Source organism: Cotesia typhae, unplaced genomic scaffold (genome assembly GCF_013202065.1).
Source record: "Cotesia typhae breed Kobodo isofemale line unplaced genomic scaffold, CoteBio_Ctyphae scaffold_121, whole genome shotgun sequence".
NCBI lineage: Eukaryota > Metazoa > Arthropoda > Insecta > Hymenoptera > Braconidae > Cotesia > Cotesia typhae.
Genome location: NW_027423773.1, coordinates 1896904 through 1917466, shown reverse-complemented (window position 1 = coordinate 1917466; position 20563 = coordinate 1896904). Strand labels below are relative to the sequence as shown.

At 25.8% G+C, this 20563-nt stretch overlaps 2 protein-coding genes across 3 annotated transcripts; one reads left to right on the top strand and one right to left on the bottom strand.

Moving 5' to 3' along the window:
- Positions 1–8867: 8867 nt before the first annotated feature.
- On the top strand, positions 8868–18831 carry Nt5c (5' nucleotidase C). Of its 2 annotated transcripts, none has more exons than XM_074252746.1 (8): positions 8868–9387; positions 14588–14763; positions 14874–15101; positions 15952–16092; positions 16185–16342; positions 16412–16598; positions 16993–17133; positions 17582–18831. In XM_074252746.1, the coding sequence occupies exons 1-8, from the start codon at positions 9186–9188 to the stop codon at positions 17936–17938; spliced, it is 1590 nt and encodes a 529-aa protein (XP_074108847.1). In that variant the 5' UTR covers positions 8868–9185; the 3' UTR covers positions 17939–18831. The 2 variants fall into 2 exon arrangements, with proteins under 2 accessions (XP_074108847.1, XP_074108848.1); XM_074252747.1 differs by lacking the exon at positions 8868–9387 and adding an exon at positions 14383–14516.
- LOC141533723 (uncharacterized) lies at positions 10737–13029 on the bottom strand. Its single transcript, XM_074252748.1, has 4 exons — positions 12082–13029; positions 11381–11539; positions 11139–11291; positions 10737–11069 (listed from the first exon to the last, which is right to left on the bottom strand). The coding sequence occupies exons 1-4, from the start codon at positions 12253–12255 to the stop codon at positions 10890–10892; spliced, it is 666 nt and encodes a 221-aa protein (XP_074108849.1). The 5' UTR covers positions 12256–13029; the 3' UTR covers positions 10737–10889.
- Positions 18832–20563: the final 1732 nt, after the last annotated feature.

Here is a 20563-nt window from a genome sequence, read left to right as displayed (position 1 = left end):
AAAATATATCAAAATGCATGTTGGTACTCAAATGAAAGCTCTTGATGAGTGTAACATCATGATGAGCTTATAACTTAAAAAATGTCAATAGTTAAAAAATCACATTGTATTTTGTCCATTGATAAAATTTTTAACGATATAAGCTCATCCTGATGTAACGCTCATTAAGACCTTTCATTTAAGTACCCGCATCAATTTTTCAAATATTTTATATATTTATATATATTATATATAAATATATGAAAAATATATCAAAATGCATGTGGGTACTCAAATGAAAGCTCTTGATGAGTGTAACATCGAGGTGAGCTTTTTTTTTTCATTATTTCTTTTATTACATAAAAATGAAAAAAATATTTATTCGTTAAAAAATTACAAAATGTGTATTTAGACATTTTTTTCTCAGTTTAATAAAATTTTTTTTCTCAGTTTAATATAACAAATAAATTTTAATATTCAGGAAAAATTGCATCAATATTTTTTCTTTAATTTCTACATTAGTCACTTATTTTAAAATTAATTTCTTTAAATAATAGACTATTTATTCTTTTTTTTTTTTTTTGTATTTCTTAAATTAAGTTACATTTAATTATAGTTATTTACATTTATTTATTTATTTATTAAATAATACAAAGTTACATTTAATTCTTTTTATAAAAAAAAAAAAAAAAAATTCTGCCCAAATTTATTTTCAATTAATATTCGAGACTCTTTTTAGATTGAATTATTTGACGGTATTGAGTTATAATTAAAATGTATTAAATTATTCCGATATAAATTACTCGAGATATTTTATTTACTACATCTTACATCTTATATACATTACAAGTTGTAAATTATCGAACCAGTAACATACACATTCATGGTTTGATAGCTCGCGGCATAAATGCATGAGCATACGGACACCAGAGACTCGGCCAATGGAACGTTCCAAATACTTCTCGTTGCACGTCGCGAGTAATGAGTTCGGGAATTTTATTACTCCACCCTTCTTATTTGCTTTAACACATTTATTTTCTTTCATTAGTTTATTTTTGTTCTAAAACTCATTCATTACAATTATTACAGTCATATTTTTTCATTTAAATTCTGTTGATCAAGATCAGATTAAGATTAGAATTAAAATTGAAAATACTTTTAAATAGTATTATAAGCTTAAATCTATAATTTATTATCGTCTAGCAAAATCTTTTCACTCCATTAAAATTAAATAAATATTTCTGTACCTTTCTATAATTATTAACTGTACCAAAGTTCAATAAATTAAATTTTACTATTTTTTTTTTTTTTTTTTTTTTTTTTTTTTTTTAAATATCTTCCTTAATAATATTTTAAGCCAAGAAAATTTACAATCCAGTCAAGAATTTTTTTTTTTTTTTTTTTCCCAGTGTAGAGCCTTAAAAAAATTTTTTTTTTAATTAAAAAAAAAAATAAACCACACAAGCATGTTGAAAAATATTAAACACGAAAAATTAAAACCTGAACTTTTTTTCCGCAAGATAAGGAAAATTTTTTTACGATGTTTCTTGGATAAAGTCTTAATAATAATGATCACTATTTCTGCCGACAGGTATTTAATATTTGGTGATTGCTAAATTATTATTTTTTTATGATCATCTTGTTTAAATTTGTGGTTATAATATACGAATAAATTTAAAAAAGTTCCTTTCGTGTTCCACTGACCTCTTGATGAAAGAACGCTTTAAATCGTTTTTTAAATACAAATTTTTTAGCAAATAATTGTTCAAATTGACAATTATACCAACAATAATAATTATATTATTTTTGTGATAAAACATATCGATAAGTCTTGCTGATGGGTTAATAATTTTTTACATTAAAAGCTTGATATAACTAGTGACTCATATGAGATTATTCGAGAAAAAAAAATGATTTTATTAAGAAAATTTTCTTGAATAAAATTTATTGGGGTCTTGAGAAAAATTTTATCAATATTGCATTCAATTAAGAATAGAGCTCGATAATTACTTGTGGAACTGTTAATAATTAATTGATAAGTCTATTGTTTTCACTTGATTCAAAAATCTCATTATATAATAACTAGATCGATCAAAAAAGGAGTATAGATTTTTTGATGATCATCTTTCAAATATTGTCAAGCTAAAATTCAAGAAAAATTTTTAAGTATATCAATAATCTTATAATGATTTATAATTTTCTTTTTATTTACCAGAAATATTTTTAAGGGATCTATTTTAAAAAATCAGTAAATATTAATTAGTCGTTGATTTAACGTCCGTCTTTATTGTTTATTAAATTAGACAATTCAGTTATTTCTAACGATGCAATCTGGAGCTGTATAAAGGTGGTTGTTTTCAGTATGGTCAAAAATCAACTAAAATAATTTTAATTATACCAAGTAAAATAATAAATAATTCATTTAAACGCTCGATAACACCATTGTTTTTTAATCCAATTAATTAAACTCCATTGTTCGGATAATATTTTAAAGAATTATTTATTATGGTATCTACTTTAATAATATAAATATTATAATTTTAAATATAAAAAAAAGGATGTTCTCTCATATAGCTCTATGTTAAAACTTTATTTTTTAATCGTTAATAACTTTTTTAAATTATCGATAAAGAGTTTTTAATTTTTTATAGGGAAGATATGTAGACGAGTAAACTTGTCAAAACTTAAAAATATTAATTTTTATCTACTATATTTACGCATGAACGTCCTTAAGCGTAAATGCACAAAGAGTATGCTCTATTATGGCTTTAAAATCAAATTCCCGATCTTGTCACATTAAATTGTATTAAACAGTCATAATACAGGGAAAGGAGGGGGAAAATAGGGTACTTAAGAAAATGCTAAGTTTTTGGGAACCTAATATATTGTCTTCTTTTTTTTTAATTGCATTCAAAGTAAATGAAACAAATTTTCTATTGCTGGTAAAAAATATTTTTCACTTTTTGCGGGAAAATTGGAAATTTTTTCGACGGCCATATTTACGCATGAACGTCCTTAAGAAATTATTTTCTTACATTCAGGCTTGGTCTACTGACCCAATGATTTAGGATTTTTTTTATAAATGAAAAATCACTGCAGTAAAATTTATTTAAATTGGTTCAATGTCGACAAAATTTATCAAGAAATACTTTCTCGTTAATTTTACAAGTCATATAATAATCAAAAAGTTTAAAACTCTTCAATGCAACTTGAATAAAAATGATCAAACAATAGGAATTAAAAAAAGTATTTTACAATGTATATTTACATGAAATATGTGTCAAAACTTTTTTAATCTGAGAATTTCACTTGTAAAAAATACGGTTAAGAAAAAAGATTTGAAAGAACCCAGATTCGATTCTGTGTGTATGACGATTAGAAATTTTTTATCCTCTAAATACCAGCAGACATATATAGAATATATAGAATACTTGCATTGTTGATGGAGCTAACATAAAAACAAAGTGGACATGATTTAATATCGTTAAGTAAAGTATATCGTGTTCAGTGAGAAAAATTGTGACGGGTTGACGCGCTCAGTGTACAGTGTACAGTATATACAGTAATATTACATCGAATTGAGTGTGTTGAGCATTTTGCAAATGCCGTATGTTGCTGTGTTGCTAAGAGGAGAAAGTTCCAAAGCCAGGAAGTGAAGTAGACCACGACTTTGACTGTTCACAAGGTCCACATGACTTTGCCTGGTGCTTGAAGAAATTACGTCGGCTGGGAACAACGACTGATAAACTCAATGAGAACTCGAACAATCACTGCTTTAGTCTTTCTATTAATTATATTTATTTTATAGTTATAATAATAAAATAAATAAGCTTGTAAATCACTATTATCTGTCACACTTAATTATACTTACATTAACTGGCGTGTTTAAATTTAATTTAATTTTTTTTCTTAGGATATAAAAATTTAGAAAAATTTATTTATGATTTTTTCAATTCAAAAAAATTTATTTATGATTTTTTAAATTGATAATTGATGGAAAAAAAATACAACGGTGTAAATTATAAGGAATTTTTTTTTAGAAAAACTATTTAAAAAATTGAGACGAAATTTTTAATTCAAATATTTGGCGGCATTTTTTAATCAAACAAAAAAATTAGCGCGCATGTGCAATTTAAAACTAAAATTCGTAGATTAGATTGTAAATAAATATTGTTTGTAAAGTCAAAAATATTTTTTTGTATAAATAATAATTTTTAATTTTTATTTTACACTGAGAAAAAATTTATTTAAAAAAAAATGAGAGTTATTGTAACAAGAAAGAAATTTGTTAAAAATTTTATATTTTAGTTGAAGAAATTCAAAATTTTTTTACTGTAACTTTCTTGTTGAAAAAAATTTTTTTATAATCCTGAAATTAAGAAACATTTTTCAGATTACAATGAGTATAATCCAGATATCACTCAGTATAATCTGGATTATAATGAGTATAATTTGGATTATAATGAGTATAATCTGGATTATAATGAGTATAATCCAGATATCACTCAGTATAATCTAGATTATACTAGCTACTATCTGAAATTTTTTTTCACTCCAGATATCACTGAATATAATCTGGGATGATATCCAGTGTCATCTTGTTCTTTCCGTGTAGGAAAAGTCTTTTTGTAATTTTCTATTTTTTTTAATTGATGAACTAAATAAAAATTTTTTTTTCCAAAAATTTAAATTTAGTTATTTTTTGACAAGACCAGCACAATTTTTTGCAGAATAAAGTTGAAATTAATTAACGCAAAAAATTAAAACATTTTTTAACTTTTTTAATAAAATTTTTTAGACCAATAAAAAAAATTCTAATTGAACCTCATTTAGATTGCAATAAATAAATTAAAAAATTTACATTCGATAGATATAATAAATGCAATTGAAATTAGAAAGAAAAATGTAACCTTAACGAGTTGAAAGTAATGCACAACCTGAAACGTTTCGCACTGTGAGCGTGGTATAATATAATTTGTTATAACTATCAGTAATAAATAAACAGTTTTATAAATTACAAGGCTCTCAATAAAAATTAATGTAAATAAAATTAATCATAAAACTTCCTGACTGTGAATTCACATTTAATTTACTTAACTTTACTTAAAGAATGTAAATATATGTGATCATTTCTCTTTTGCTACATCTCAATGCACGTGCCTCCATTTGATATTAGGTCAAGGCTACAACTGCGAAGCTACCAGTGCTCTTCCGAGCCGCAGATAAATTTTTAATCAAAATATATATTATTTAAATAAATTTAAATCAGTAGAAAAAATTAAAGAATAAATAACTCTTAATTAGAGCCGATAAATTTTTTTATAAATTAAATTCAGTTTACTTGTTTTTATAAATTTATAAATTTATAAATATTTCATATTCCTGTGATACATTTGGTGTTCTTATCGACAGTTAATTACAATCAGAATAAACCTGGTAGGTAGTAAAGTAAATTCGCGAAAGAGAAGCTAAGTTGATGTGAGAACGAAGGAATTATTTTTACACGCACATAATTAAAGAGAAAAAAAGAAGAAAGAAGAGACAGAAGCTTTCGCTTTGAGAGTTTTATCCTCTTTCTTCTTTGCCCGTAAATAAAACTTATTTAGCTAAAGGTACACCACACGTCTACGAGCTACAGTGATAATCGTAGAGTAGGTCATCGGAACACTGCCTCTAGCAATCGGAGTTCTTCTCATCTTCTCTTCCTCGTCTTCCACCATGCACCATGTGCGATCTCATCGAGTTAAGTGTCTTTCCAGCCGGTTTCTCATTTTTATGAACACATATATGGAGGTTGTTAAGAGACACTAACGGCCTCAAGGGCACCTGAATTGACAAAACACTATAAACAAGTGCATTTTTCATTTTAATTATATTTTATTGAATGTTATGTAGATCGGGATTATTTTTTTGTTTCTTACAGAAAATTTATCATTTCGAAAAAGCTAATGTCTTTAAAAATGTCAATAATTGACAAATGAGATTGTACCTTGGCGAATAATGATATTTTAAAAGATATAAGCTCATCCCGATGTTACACTCATCGAGACCTTTCATTTGAGTACCCACATCAATTTTTCATATATTTATATATTTTATATATATGTATATATGAAAAATATATGAAAAATTGATGTGGGTACTCAAATGAAAGGTCGCGATGAGTATAATGTCGGGGTGAGCTTATATCTTTAAAAATGTCAACAGTTCACAAGATACACACACTAGTCACAAAAATTAAGGGATATAAAAAAAAATTCGAAATTTTTGGGTGATTTTCAACGAGCTGTAACTCCGAGGAAAATGATCGTACAGCAGAAAAAAAAAAGCAAATTGTAGCTCCAAGTGTCTAGTTTTCAGATATGACCATGAAAATTTTTCATCATGTTCAGGTCTGGAGAAATCCTAAGAAAATTCGATAGTTCTCAAGATTTCAGAATTTTCCAGAAGAATTATTCAGAATTTTTGAGAAATTTTCGCAAAGTTTTAAGAAAATAATTCACTGCATTTATTATTCCTAAAAATAAGTTTTATTATCAATTGTATTGAGACTACCAATTAGAGTAAAAATAGATAATCAAAGTCGATTTTCCATCGATAAATATTAATAAACTGTATTTTACGTAATTTATCCCATTATTTGCGCATGTAAACAATTTAGATCAGATTGTTAGTAGAGTTAGTATCTAACTCAAGCAAGTGCTCGTTTCTGGAGTGTATGCTAGTTAATATAATTGAATGTTCAAGCTAAGTAAACATACATTCGAGTAAATCAATACATGTTTTTATCACATTGTCGACAAACGACCCGATATAAATATATCAATGTTAAAAATTGGTTAATGACCTCGTTATATTAATCTAGTCTTACGCGAATATCCGAATATAAGATGTCCATCATATCTCGTCACTTGACGAGATACGGTTGGTTTAAATGATGCGTGACCTCAAGCACATCAACGTCATCACCGACCTAGTAATTTTTATCGAAGAACTTAATCATCCGCGAGATTATCAACGCATGTTCCTGTTAAAAATATCCATTATTTTTTTTCTCATCATCAACTTGCGGTCATTGCACGTACTCGCTGTCTAGTAACTGTCTGATGTCTGATGGCTGGCTAAAATATTTATATTGTAATGGTAATGTTCATTTTAATTGTAAATAAGATCTTATTATATGTGTAAAGAGAAAAGAATATTTTTGAATAGCAAAAAAAAAAATTTTTTTTTTTTTGTATGATTTTGAATTTAAAAAAAAATTTTTTAAACTAACAACCTTGCAATCACTATGTGACTGCCATGTTAAAAAATATTCATCAAAATTTAATACTTAAATTATTGTCCTCAAATAAATTAAATTTTCAATAGTTAAAAAATCCTTCCATCAAAAAGATTGTAAGACTTTTGATATTAGACACTTGGACAATGGCCCAAACGTAGGTCACTATACGTGTTGTTGAACGAAAATAGAAGCCCGAATGTGGTACGTTTAATCGGGTGTAATATTTGTTGCCAAACGAAAACACCTATCTTGAAAAACCGGATTCCATCGCGCTGAAAGTTGATCTGATACAATATTTATTCAGTACCGTGAGTTCATGTCACTTGTACTCAATAAAAGAGTATATCTTTAACAACAATCAGCCGAAAAGGATGAGGCTCCTCGTGTGAACGGTAATCTGAATTAAAAGACTGCATCAAGTTTCACTTAAGTCATGAGTCCAATACGAATTTAATTATTACGCTAATGGATATTTAAAAAAAAAATTTTTTTGTAAAAAAATAATTAAAATTTTTTTTTTACAAATTTCTTAAAAAATTAACCTCTTTGATTAAAAAAATAAAGATTTTTGAGAAAAAAAATTTTTTTTCATTGAAAAAATGAATAAAAACCGAAAAATTGCTCATAATGGTGATTTTTGCAAAAACAAAGAATTTGAAGCTTCGGGGCACTATGAAAAAAAAATCCCAGCGCTTTGAATTTTTCAGGAATTTTAGGGGACACTTGGAAGTTGAAAAATTACCGACAATATCCTTTGTTCATCCATTTTATCCAAAATTATACCAAGTTATCCAAATATTCTTAATTATGCGAATTTTTGTTGTTTTTTCAGTTAAAGTTTTCAATTCAAAAAAAATTTTTTTGACAAAAGCTATTCACAGTATCATATAGAGAATATCGTGTAGTTTTCAAAACCGTCCTTCGATTTTCTATACGATCATTATTTCCAGAGTTATTGATTGTCAAAGTAAAAAAGTACTTTTTTGCTTTGACTGGCGATAACTCCGCGGCAAATAATCGTACAGGCTTTTCGATTACGTCAAATTGAAGGGCATTGAATTTTCTAAAAAAACTTTAGCAGCGAAACAATGGAAAAAAATTTTTTAAAGCCCGTAGATTTTTTTTAAAACGAAAAAAAATTTGGAAAATTTTTTTTTTGTAATTTTCTTAGGATTTCTCCAGACCCGAACATGATAAAAAAATTTTCACGGTCATATCTGAAAAGTAGACACTTGGAGCTACAATTTGCTTTTTTTTTTTTTGCTGTACGATAATTTTCCTCGGAGTTACAGCTCGTTGAAAATCACCCAAAAATATCGAATTTTTTTTATATCTCTTAATATCTTACAAAAATTCCCATTAATTTTTCTTTTAATTAAAAACGTATTAATTTTCAATAAAAATTCCCCAGTTGTCTCTCTAAAATTTTCATTTTTTAAATCAAAAAAAAATTTTTTATTTCTTCAGCTAATAAATAAAATTAAAAAAATTTTAAACAAATTAATATCTAATTAGTATTTATTTTTTTCAAAATAAATTTTGTTTTAATTTTACCAAAACTAACTATCGATTGAATTTTATTTTAAATTTATAATTTATAATGACATATTTGTAAATTAAGCGCTTGATAAAAAAAAAAAAAAAATAAAATTTAATTAGCTCATTATTGTCAATTAGCGACAAAACAATGTAACAATTAGTCAATGATTTTGATTCGTGACTTAGTAAAGAATAGAACCAGATTTGACGCAGACGCAAGAGATGATCACCAGAAAATTCAATCTCTCTCTATTGCTTTTTTCTTTCCGTCGATCTTTTTTCTCTTTTTCTTGTCCTTGCTCGCTCATGTTCACTATTAAATCCCGTCTGGTGGAATCACGTCGACGCGTCGAGGCCAAGGGGAAGTCTGTTAACCATCGTCATGTCCGCATCCCTCGTGGCGCCTCTCGTTGTTAGTTTATACGGTAATACGTACAGTGTTCTAATTAACAGTATTTTACGACATGGAAGAAATTGTACGATCGCTCGCACTGGCCATGGCAGTGGATTACACGTCGAAGGACGAAAAATTTCTCGGGAAAAAATGAGAGAAAATTATCTCAAGATGAAGGAAAAATGTAAATGTGAGTAACATGCGCACTAAAATTTATAATTGGCGCCATTTTTTTTATTTTCAAATAATTTAAATTTATTTCTTCTTTTTTTTTTAAGAAAATTTATTTTGTTATTTATTATTTAATTCAATATTGTGTGAATTATTTTTATTATTATTATTACGTAAAAATTTACTAAGTACTGTGTAATCAGCTGATTCTCTATTGCTTTTTCTAACGCGCATGATTATGCGCATAATCTATAGTGGCTCTGCACATGCGCAGTAGATCAAATTTTCATTCGTTGAATTCACGTGTATTATTTCTTTAATTTGCGCGTTATTTTTTTTTTTTTTTTTTTTTTAAATAATAAAAGTCTAATTTTATTATTCAACAAAACTTTATTTTATTTTTCCCAATTTCATCTCAAATAAATTTTATAATTTAATTTCAAATCATTTATTTTTACCGCCGTTTTTTTTTTTTTTTAATTATAAAAGTCTTAAAAATATTTTAAGCAATTAAAAAAAAATAAAATAGATTTATTCAAGATTTATGTGAGAAAATATTTGTTTTATTTTAAAAGCTTAAAAAAAAAAATTAGTTTCATTGAACAATTTTTTTAAAATATCTCTTAAATTAATACTTAAAATTCTTTTAATTATTAAGGAGATTCACGCGAATTATTATAAATAATTTTATTCAAAAAAAAAAAAAAAAATGAAAATTTGCTATGGCTTTAGGAAAAAAATTAAAAACTTTTTTACAAATTTTAATATTTTTATGTTTTTATTTTATTTTAATGTTTTTATTAAACACTAATATTTAAAAATTTAGTACCGCAAGGACTATTTAAAAAAAGTCCTGCGTATAGAGGATACTTATGAGTATAGGGGGAGGGTGGGGCAAAACGGGTCATCTGGGGCAAGAAGGCCCACCTCAAGAATTGACGAAAAATTTATTTTTCTAATATTTTTTTCATCATATTTTGGAGGTGGGCCATCTTGCCCCAAAAAAAAAAAAAATTTTTTTTGAACTTTCGAAGTCACAAAAAATAAAAACTGACTTAGGTGGGCCGTCTTGCCCCACCCTTCTCTAAGTACGCAAAATTTCAAAAAAATTTTAAGAAAACAGTTTAAGAAATATTTTAAAAAATTGTTAAATGAAATTAATTATTTTATTAGGCATTCAAAGAGATCCAAGTACTCACCTTGTGTAAAGAATGTCTAAAAAAAAAATAATACGTAAAAATACTTTTGTTAAACATCTTAAAATTAATTTTTAAATTAATAAATAATATTTTTGAGGAAATTTATAAAAAATTTATTCATTAAATAATTATTAACATTTAATTTACTAACAAAAAATATAATAACTCGCTGAATTATTTCTTTTATATACAGACTTAAAAAGTACAATGACTTACAAACTAAAAATAAAAATTAAAATAAATTATTTCTTAAATACTAAACCCAAAAATTTTACAAATATATTGAATTAACTAGCGGACGAAGTATGACATATTATCATTACTAATCATCTACAAATAAGTCATACTTCTTGAATAGATCGGAAGCAGCATCTATAAAATTTCTTTTCAAACTATTCCGACTATTGATATCGTCCCAGCTAATTCCAGTGACGTCCTGGAGAAGTATTGACAACAATTTACCATCAATATCAGCTCCACTATCGCCACATATTTGTTCATTCTAAAAATTAAAAAAATAAAATAGAATTATTTAAGATTTTACAATACTCTAATTTTTATCTTATCTTACCAATCGTCCAAGTTGTATAACTTTATGCCTTTGAACTTCCTTTTTCCGAAATGCTTTCTTCTCGGACTTGGTCCCACCAATTAGTGGCGGCCTGTACAGGGCTCTATTAATATTCGCCTTTACAGGATCGTACGCCGAGCATTCGATGAACTCCTAAAAAAAAAAAAAAAAAAAAAAAATTAAATTGAATTTATTAATTAGATACTATTAGCAATAATTAAATTCTAAATCAATATACATACTGTTTTCTTCTGCTTAGTCTCCCCGAAAGCCGCAAGAACCTTGTCTACTTCTTCCACAGCTTCATTTACCGAAATTACTCCTGAGTAATTTGGTTTTATTGATGAGTCAATCCACGAAATATAGATTTTTGGATTGTCCTCACACTCCAATAAATGTTTCTGTAACAATAAGAAATAAAAAATTAAATTTAGATACACAGGGTGTAAAATTACTCGAAATTTTTACTCGTTTTAAAATTACAAAATTCGTAAAAAACAATTATTTAATCTTAAATCAATATATTTTTTTTATTTTTCCCGTAATAATTTTTTCCGGACGTTTAATTTTATTTAAAAATCCGATTTTTTGTCTAAAATAAATTTATCTTTCAAAGTTTGAGTACTTTTAAATATGTCAATTTTTTTTTCATTCCCAAAAATTAAATCTTTTAGAAAATTGAATATTTTTTGTACCCCACATTAAAATTACTATTTTTGCTTTTTATTTTAAATAAATATTTATTAACAGTTAACAAATATTCATTAACCATTAATAAATATTTATTAAATACTGTGATGTAAAAATATAATTTATTAACAATTAATAAAGCTTATTCAATATAAAAAAATCCTTTTTTTTTTTTATAGTGAAGTAAGATGCTCACTAAAGAGAATAAAATATAGTAGTACAATAAATAATTAACTAAACACTATTACATTACCTCTCTTTCGTCGGTATCAATTATATGCAGCGGGTTATAAGCACATATTGTTTTATTAATTAGCTTATTAGCCTTTAAGCACTTTTCCAAATGTTTACGCATTTTTGATTTGGAAACTTTGTGAAATTTGTTGACTGGGCACTTAATTATCGTATCTTCGAAAGACGCAAACATTTTCACAATAATTTTAAATTTAACTCTCAAAAACAAGAACTAAACTCAAACTTATAAAGTTATAATAATTTTAAAATTGTTGCTTGCAAAAATATCTATCGAAGTGATTTAAAATGTGCCAGAGAGATGCTTTCCGACTAACGTGTTTTCCGTCTTCTGAATTTACGAAATGTTGGAAGAAAATAAAACGTGTTTCTTCAAAAAGAGAAAGTTAGGAACTGTTGCACTAAAAATCATCCACGTATACGATTTTTCTTAACGACCTTCGAGAATATGGTAGAGAGGGAAAGATTTGGGGGCTGTGGAATGCGCAGGTGGTCATGAGTAATGACTAAATGACTAAAGGCGAGTAGGATAATGGGCGTGGATGACAGATGATGGAATGCTCACTAAAGAAAATTCTAGAATTCGGATTTAACAGCATGAGTATTATACTAATTCTACGTTTGAAAAAAAAAAAAAAAAAAAAAAAAAAAAAAAAAAATCATTTTTAAGCAGAAAAAAAATATTCACAATATGACAAAAGACAGGAAAACTTGAAAATATGCTAGCATACAGCTGTAGTACAAATGACTATGCTTATTACAGAAAAAAAAAAAAAAAAAAAAAAAAAAATAAGATTTCGTGAAAAAATTAGTCAAGCCCAAATTAACGAATATTTTTTTGCTTTCAAAATTAATTTTTAGTCATTTTTTTTTCTCAAAAATTTCATATTTATTTTTTTTTTAATTTACCAAATCGTTGATGCAGAATTGAGAAAAATATGAAAATTAACTTAGCAGATCGTTGATAATTTTAAGAATTTTTATAACAAATAAATTATGGCAAAAAAAAAATTTATAAAAAAAATTGAAATTTAGAAATTTTTAAAAAATACAAATGCAATTTTTTTGGAACAAATTTATTTGTTAAAAAAAATTGAAAAATTTTCAAGTGACAGCTAACTTTAATGTTATGAGAAAAAAATGAAAAAAAAAATTTGGAAAATGGTTGAGTTTTTGGTTAAGATTTTTTAAAATGATTTAAAAATTTTTTAAGACTATTTTAAGATTTTTTAAAAATTATTTAAAGATTTTTAGATTATTTTAAGACTTTTTTAAGATGCCAAAAAAAAATTCCGAGAGCAGATTTTTGAAATTTGTTATAAAAATTAATTTTTAGATGATTTTACGACTTTCTAACAGCTACATTTTTTAGTACGCTCTTTTTAAATTGAATTTGAAATTGTTAAAACTTATTATCGGAAAATTTTAAGACTCTTTTAAGCCCCATCCTTTTTAGTTCATTTTAAAATAGTCTCGAAAAATTTTTTTAAAACTTTTATAAGACTATTTTAAGATTTTTTTAAGACGATTTTTAGATTATTTTAAGACTAATTTAAGACTCTATAAAGAACCTTTAAGTTTAAATTGATCAAACAAGGAATTTCGGAGTAATTCCAAAAAAATACTTTTTTCAGTTTTTTTTTCGTTCACAATATCTCTCGAACGAATCAACCGATTTCGACCGGGCTGGCAGCGATCGTTTTTTTTTTTTTTTTATCTTAAAAGCTGATAAGTTTTTTAGAATCCCTCAGTAAAGCCGTTTAAAAGTTATTCCAATAAAACGACATTTTAAAAATTTTCAATTTTTTTAGCGAGAAATTAGGAAAAATACTTTTTACGTTTAATTATAATAAAAAACCATATTTTAAAATTTTTTTTTAAATTCGGTGATAAATAATTTATTAAATAATAATAATAATAAAAAATAAATTAACTTAATTATAAATAAAATTTATTCGGTATGAGGTAGAAAATTCAGATATTTAAATGATAAAAAATAAATCAATAAAAAAAAATGAACTGAATAAATTTTCTTCAATGGATGTTTATCATTTTATCACTATTTATACCTGACAGATTGACACTCGACGTCGATACTGCGTAAGGTTGTATTACACGTGATCTTAACTTAACATTACGGTTAATATTAATGAATGATGATGTGATGATGATGTTAAATAAAATTAAATAAAATTAAAAGAGAAAGAAGTTAGTCTTTACATTATGTATTACAAATATTAAATTTGTGACACGTTAGAATAAGAAGTTAAAATAGAATGAGAAAAATCTAGAACAGAGAAAATCGTCATTTCATGGATGCTTCTTCATATTAGGCGGTGAAACGGCTGATCATTCATAATGATAAGATTAAATCTCATGTATTCGTGTTGTTCTTAGCATTTTTTTTTTTTCTTTATTTTACACTTCATTTTAAATGTAAATTTAAATGTAAATGTGTTAATCAAAATTTATTTTTAATTATTATTAATGCTCATATTTTTTTTCAGCTAAAAAATTACCACCAGATGTTAATTCAAATGGAGTATTCGCCTGTAATGAATTGGATTTAAAAGAAGTTCAAGTTTATGGATTTGATTATGATTATACTTTAGCGTGTTATAAACCTTCGATGGATTATTTATTGTATAATTTAGGTCGTGATATATTAATTAAAAAACACAAGGTAATTTTTGTGATATTTTTTTAATTTAGTAATAACTTAAATAGAATATAAAAAATAAATTGTTTGAATACAATTTTAAATAACATTACTTTATTTTATTTATGGTGCAGTATCCAGAAAAAATTGCTCAATTAGAATATAAAGATGATTTCGCAGTCCGTGGTCTTCATTATGATATTGAAAAAGGTTTACTCTTGAAACTCGATAGTTTTCTGCAGATCCAACTTGGCACTGTTTATCGTGGACTTCATCCGGTTCCTGATGATGAAGTTCTCAGAATTTATAAAAACCGGATCATACCGATTGCTTACGTCGAGTCGCAACATAAACACTCTCAGGTGAGTATCAATCACACTAGTTGTATTGAGACCTTATTGCCGTTTTTTTTTTTTTTTTTTTTTTTTTTTATCAGAGGAAGAATAAAACTCAAGAAATTCTTTTAGCGCAATAAAACTTTAGAAAAACTTTAAGTTAAACAATTAGTGAGACTATAAATAATTAATTCAAAATAATAAAAGATATTTCATTCGTAAAGTCTTGCATAATATTGAAGGGTAGAAAATATTTTTAATTAAAAAAATTTTTTAAAAGTTTTAATTTCTAAAATTTTTTACAAAATTTTTTTCAAATTTACTAACAAATATTCGATTTCCGTTTTACCCGAAGAGTTTATTGTGTTCCATTTATCCAAAGCATACTTATTGTTAATTTACTAACTTCCTGTATATTCACTTGCATGTAATTGTTTGATCATGCGATCGATTGTTATCAATAATGGAAAACAAGAAGAAGGTAAATTAAAATTTTTCTATCTACTTTACTAATTAATTAAAGCATTCAATACTAAATCGATCGATTTTTAGATTATTTTAAGTGATATCGTCTTATATTCAAAACAAATTTCAAATATCTATTCTCGGAATTTTTTTTTTGGCGTCTTAAAAAAGTCTTAAAATATAGTCTTGGTTTATCTCACGTTTAAGATCTTAATAAAATAATCAAATAAGACTTTTTAAGGAACATTTTACAAGTTAATTTTTTTTATGTGTACAATTTTGAACTTATTCAGAAAAAGTGACCGATTTAGCATACATTACCTGATTTATTATATTTAGAAATAACAATTTAGTTAATTATAAATTTATTACTAAAAAAAAAATATTTCGATAAATTTTATACTTTATTTAGGACGGACCGCATCGACAAAAAATGGTACAATTAGCCGATTTATTTTCTGTCCCAGAAATGGGATTATTATGCAACGTTACGGAGTATTTTCTGCAAAACCACATAGATTATCATCCAGAGATACTTTTCCGAGATGTAAAAGTAATTATCACAAAATCAAGCGACTATTATAAATATAATATAAAATAAAATGCCAGAACTATGAAAATTAATAGTTTTATTTAATTTAACAGAATTCTGTACAAAGTTGTCATCCAATTATGCATCAATTGGTCGCCAATAATGTTTCTGATTACCTTGAGCCAAACAAAGATCTCACGAAATTTTTTGATCGTCTCAAAGCAGCAAATAAAAAAATGTTTTTAGTTACAAATAGTCCTTTTCATTTTGTGTAAGTCGAAACTAATTTTTTTTAATTATTTAAAAGTCTATAATTTTTTTTTAATGTTCCATTTTTCAGGAATAAAGGCATGAAATTTCTAGTTGGAGATGATTGGAAATATTATTTTGATGTGGTAATAGTACAAGCTAGAAAGCCAAGATTTTTTACGGACGAATCTAGACCTTTGAGAGTTTACGATGAAATCCAACAAACGCAGCTTTGGGACCGAGTGACGAAACTTGAAAAAGGGACTATATATCTCGAAGTAAATTAAAAAATTTATTGCAATAATTCGCGTTATTAAAGTCAAAAGGGCGTACACGGAAATAACGAGATGACACTGGATATTATCCCAGATATCACTCAGTATAATCCAGATTACAATGAGTATAATCCAGATATCACTCATTATAATCTGTATTATACTGGGTGATATCTGGATTATACTCATTACAATCTGGATTATACTCATTATAATCTGGATTATACTCATTGTAATATGGATTATACTCATTATAATCTGGATTATACTGAGTGGTATCTGGATTATACTCATTGTAATCTAGATTATACTGGCTACTATCTGAAATTTTTTTTTAATTAGTATGATCCAGTTGATTGAAAAAAAAATTATGAATTAAATTTAACTTATTTTTTAGGGAACTGTTAAACAATTGCAAGATATGACAGGATGGAGAGGTCATCAGGTTCTTTATTTTGGAGATCATCCTTACAGCGATTTGGCGGATGTCACCTTGGAGCATGGATGGAGAACAGGGGCAATCATACAAGAATTAACAGTACTTGTTTTATTATTGTTATTATGATTATGATTATGATTAGAGTTTGCTTCAGGAAATATAAGCTGTTATATATGTATAACGAGAATTATTAGGTGAAAGTGAGCATTAACGTCTAGTAAAAACATCTAGCTTCTATTAAAATATATACGAATAAAGGCGGGGCATGTGCAGAATCTGGGTCACTAGATCAAACTGTACCAAAACATTCCATGTCTTGGAAAGTTTTTTCTTAATTCACGTAAAGAACTTTCATTTACATACAATGAGTGTCATTTTGCAGTAAAAAAAAAAAAAAATTAGATTTATAAATAAATCTACCTAAAATTATTTCATAAAGAAAAATAATCATTAAAAATATTTATAATGGTAATTTAAGTATAATTGCAGCTTGTTTTATTTTAATAATAAAAAAAAAAAAAAAAAAAAAAAAACATTTATTTTTCAGTACGAAATTGAAAATTTGAACAAGCCAGAATTTAAAGAAAATGCAAACTGGCTTCAAATGTTAACAACGCTTATTGAAGAACATCAAGATTACGATGGAGAAGAAGTCCAAGATCAATTAGCAGAATGGATGCGTGAAAGAGACCAATTGCGTAACGCCATAAAACGTGTGTTTAATAAACAATTTGGATCTGTATTTAGGACTTATCACAATCCGACGTATTTTTCACGAAGACTCTTCCGATTTGCAGACATTTATATGAGTTCTATTACAAACTTACTTTATTACTCAAATTCTCATACATTTTATCCACGACGTGGTGTGATGCCTCATGAATACATCAGTTATTTTGTGTAAAATTTTATTTTATTTGCAAATTAGTTTTTTTTTTTTTTTTTTTTTTCAGTTCTAGTATTTCGCAAGTGATTTTGATTTAGTATTATCAATTATAAATGAAAATTAATTTAGCAGATATTTAATAATTTTTTTTAACAAATAAATTAAGGCAAAAAAAAATTATTAAAAAAAATTGACATGCAGAAATTTTAAAAAATATAAAAATGTAATTTTTTTTAAATAATTTTTTTGGACAAATTTTTTTGTTAAAAAAAATTAAAAAATTCTCTACATGGAAAAAATAAGATGACACTGGATATCATCCCAGATTATAACGAGTATAATCCAGATTATAATGAGTATAATCCAGATTATAATAAGTATAATCCAGATTATAATGAGTATAATCCATACATCACCCAGTATAATCTGGATTATACTGGCTACTTTCTAAAAAAATTTTCACCACAGATTTCACTGAGTATAATCTGAGATGATATCCAGTATCATTTTTTTTTCGTGTAGAAATTTAAAAAAATAAAAAATACAATGTTTAAAAATATTTTTTTGTTAAAAAAAAATTAAAAAATTCTCTAGTGACTGCTAAATTTATTGACATCAATTATAAGCTTAAAAGGAGAAATAACTGCCATTTTTTAGCGCTTTGTAGTTTAAAAGCAAAAAGAAATAATTTTTAATTAAAAAAAAAAAAAAAAAAAAAAAAAATAGTATTTTTAGTTGAGATTGTGTAAATATTTAAAATACATACTGTTGGATATTAAAGTTGTAATACTGATAATGATAAGTGTATCATTGTTGTTTAAATGTTCAATTGACAACTATCTCAATTAAAATTTAAAGAGCTGCTTTAGACAATATTATTAATGCTATACTAGGATTTATTTACAGAGTAATAATTATTATGATTATAATTGTACTTTGTATTAAATGGTATAATAAAAATATCATTTTAAAAAATGTAATCTTCTTTTTTTATTATTATACTTTTTGATTAATTTATAATTTTTTGTTCGTCAATTGACGAATTAAATAGAAGTTTAAAAATTTTTAAATTGAAAAAAAAAATTATGCAGAATATTTGAATTTTAATTCTAATACGTGATTAATTATTTTTCTTATTTATAATAAGATTATTTATAAAATAAAAACAATAGACAATAGTTTCTTTCAATAACCAAAAAATATTTTTATTTCGGAAAGATGGATAAAGAATGTAACGAATGGGATCGTATAAAAGATAAAATTTCACTCCCAATATTTATCGTAATTTCAGCGAGTATTTTATTGATAAGTATCAAAAATGCAAAATCAATTGTGCGTAAATAAATAGTAAGAAAATGAACCAAGATGAAAATGTAAGTTATAAAAAACGTTTTTAATAATAATATTAGTAGAATAATTAAAAAAATGTATCTGTAAAAGGAAAAAAAAGTTAAATGGATGTCAGAAGAAGAAGAAGAAGAAGAAGAAACTATTCCCGTCAGATCTTACAATGATCAAAAGCGGAAATCTTCAATAGCTTTCAAGGAAATATTTTCAACTACTGACGAGCAAATGCGGGAAAAATTTGTCGATTTTGACGGACTCGACAGTGAAATTGATACAGAAGAAAAATCGAAAGAAGAAATAGCTGTAAATTTATCAAAAAGTATAGAACAACTGTCGAAGATAAAAATTGATCCCGGGAACTTTAAATCTAAGAGAGCCGTATCGTCTTCTGTGTCGATTCCGCCGATAACTAAGAAGAAATCTTTCTCTCATTCTCACGAGCCGTCAATTCAGTCTTTACTTGAAATAACGAAAAGTTCTGAATTGATTACAAATCACGAGCGGGGAACTACGAGAAGGAGTTCTATTAATTTTAACGTGGGAACATTGGGAATTTTTTCGGCGAGAGAAATACGTCCGAGAGTTTCAGAAAATATTCCAGTAAGAAGTATGACTTTAGATGATTTGATTAAGGATCAATTTGACGAGAAAATTGCAAATGATTTTGCGGATATTATTGAAAAAATTATTGATAAATTAGAAGTTATAAAGCATACTATTCCTGCATCTGTGATTGACTGGGATGAAAGTTTTAAAAGCTTAGAAGAATTTTATGGAGATATTAAAAGTGATGAATGTGAACTTGTAAGTGAGAATGGAGAAGAAGATAACTTCTGTGGAAAATTTGGAGCGGAAAAATTACAACGAGACAGGTTCAATTTCTTTTGTAGTTATTACTTTTAAGTTCCTTATAAAACTCCAGGATGAGCTTATATCGTTAAGGCTCATCGAGACCTTTCATTTGAGTACCCACTTGCATTTTTGATATATTTTTCATATATACATATATGTAATATATATATAAATATATAAAATATATGAAAAATTGATGTGGGTATTCAAATGAAAGGTCTTGATGAGTGTAATTTCGGGGTGAGCTTATATCTTTAAAAATGTCAGTAGTTGACAAGATACAAGGTCATTTCTTAAATATTGATATTTTTGAAGATGTATGCTCATCTTGGAGTTACACTCATTAAGACCTTTCATTTGAGTACCCACATCAATTTTTCATATATTTATATATATTCCACAAATATGAGAAATATATAATATATATAAAATATATGAAAAATT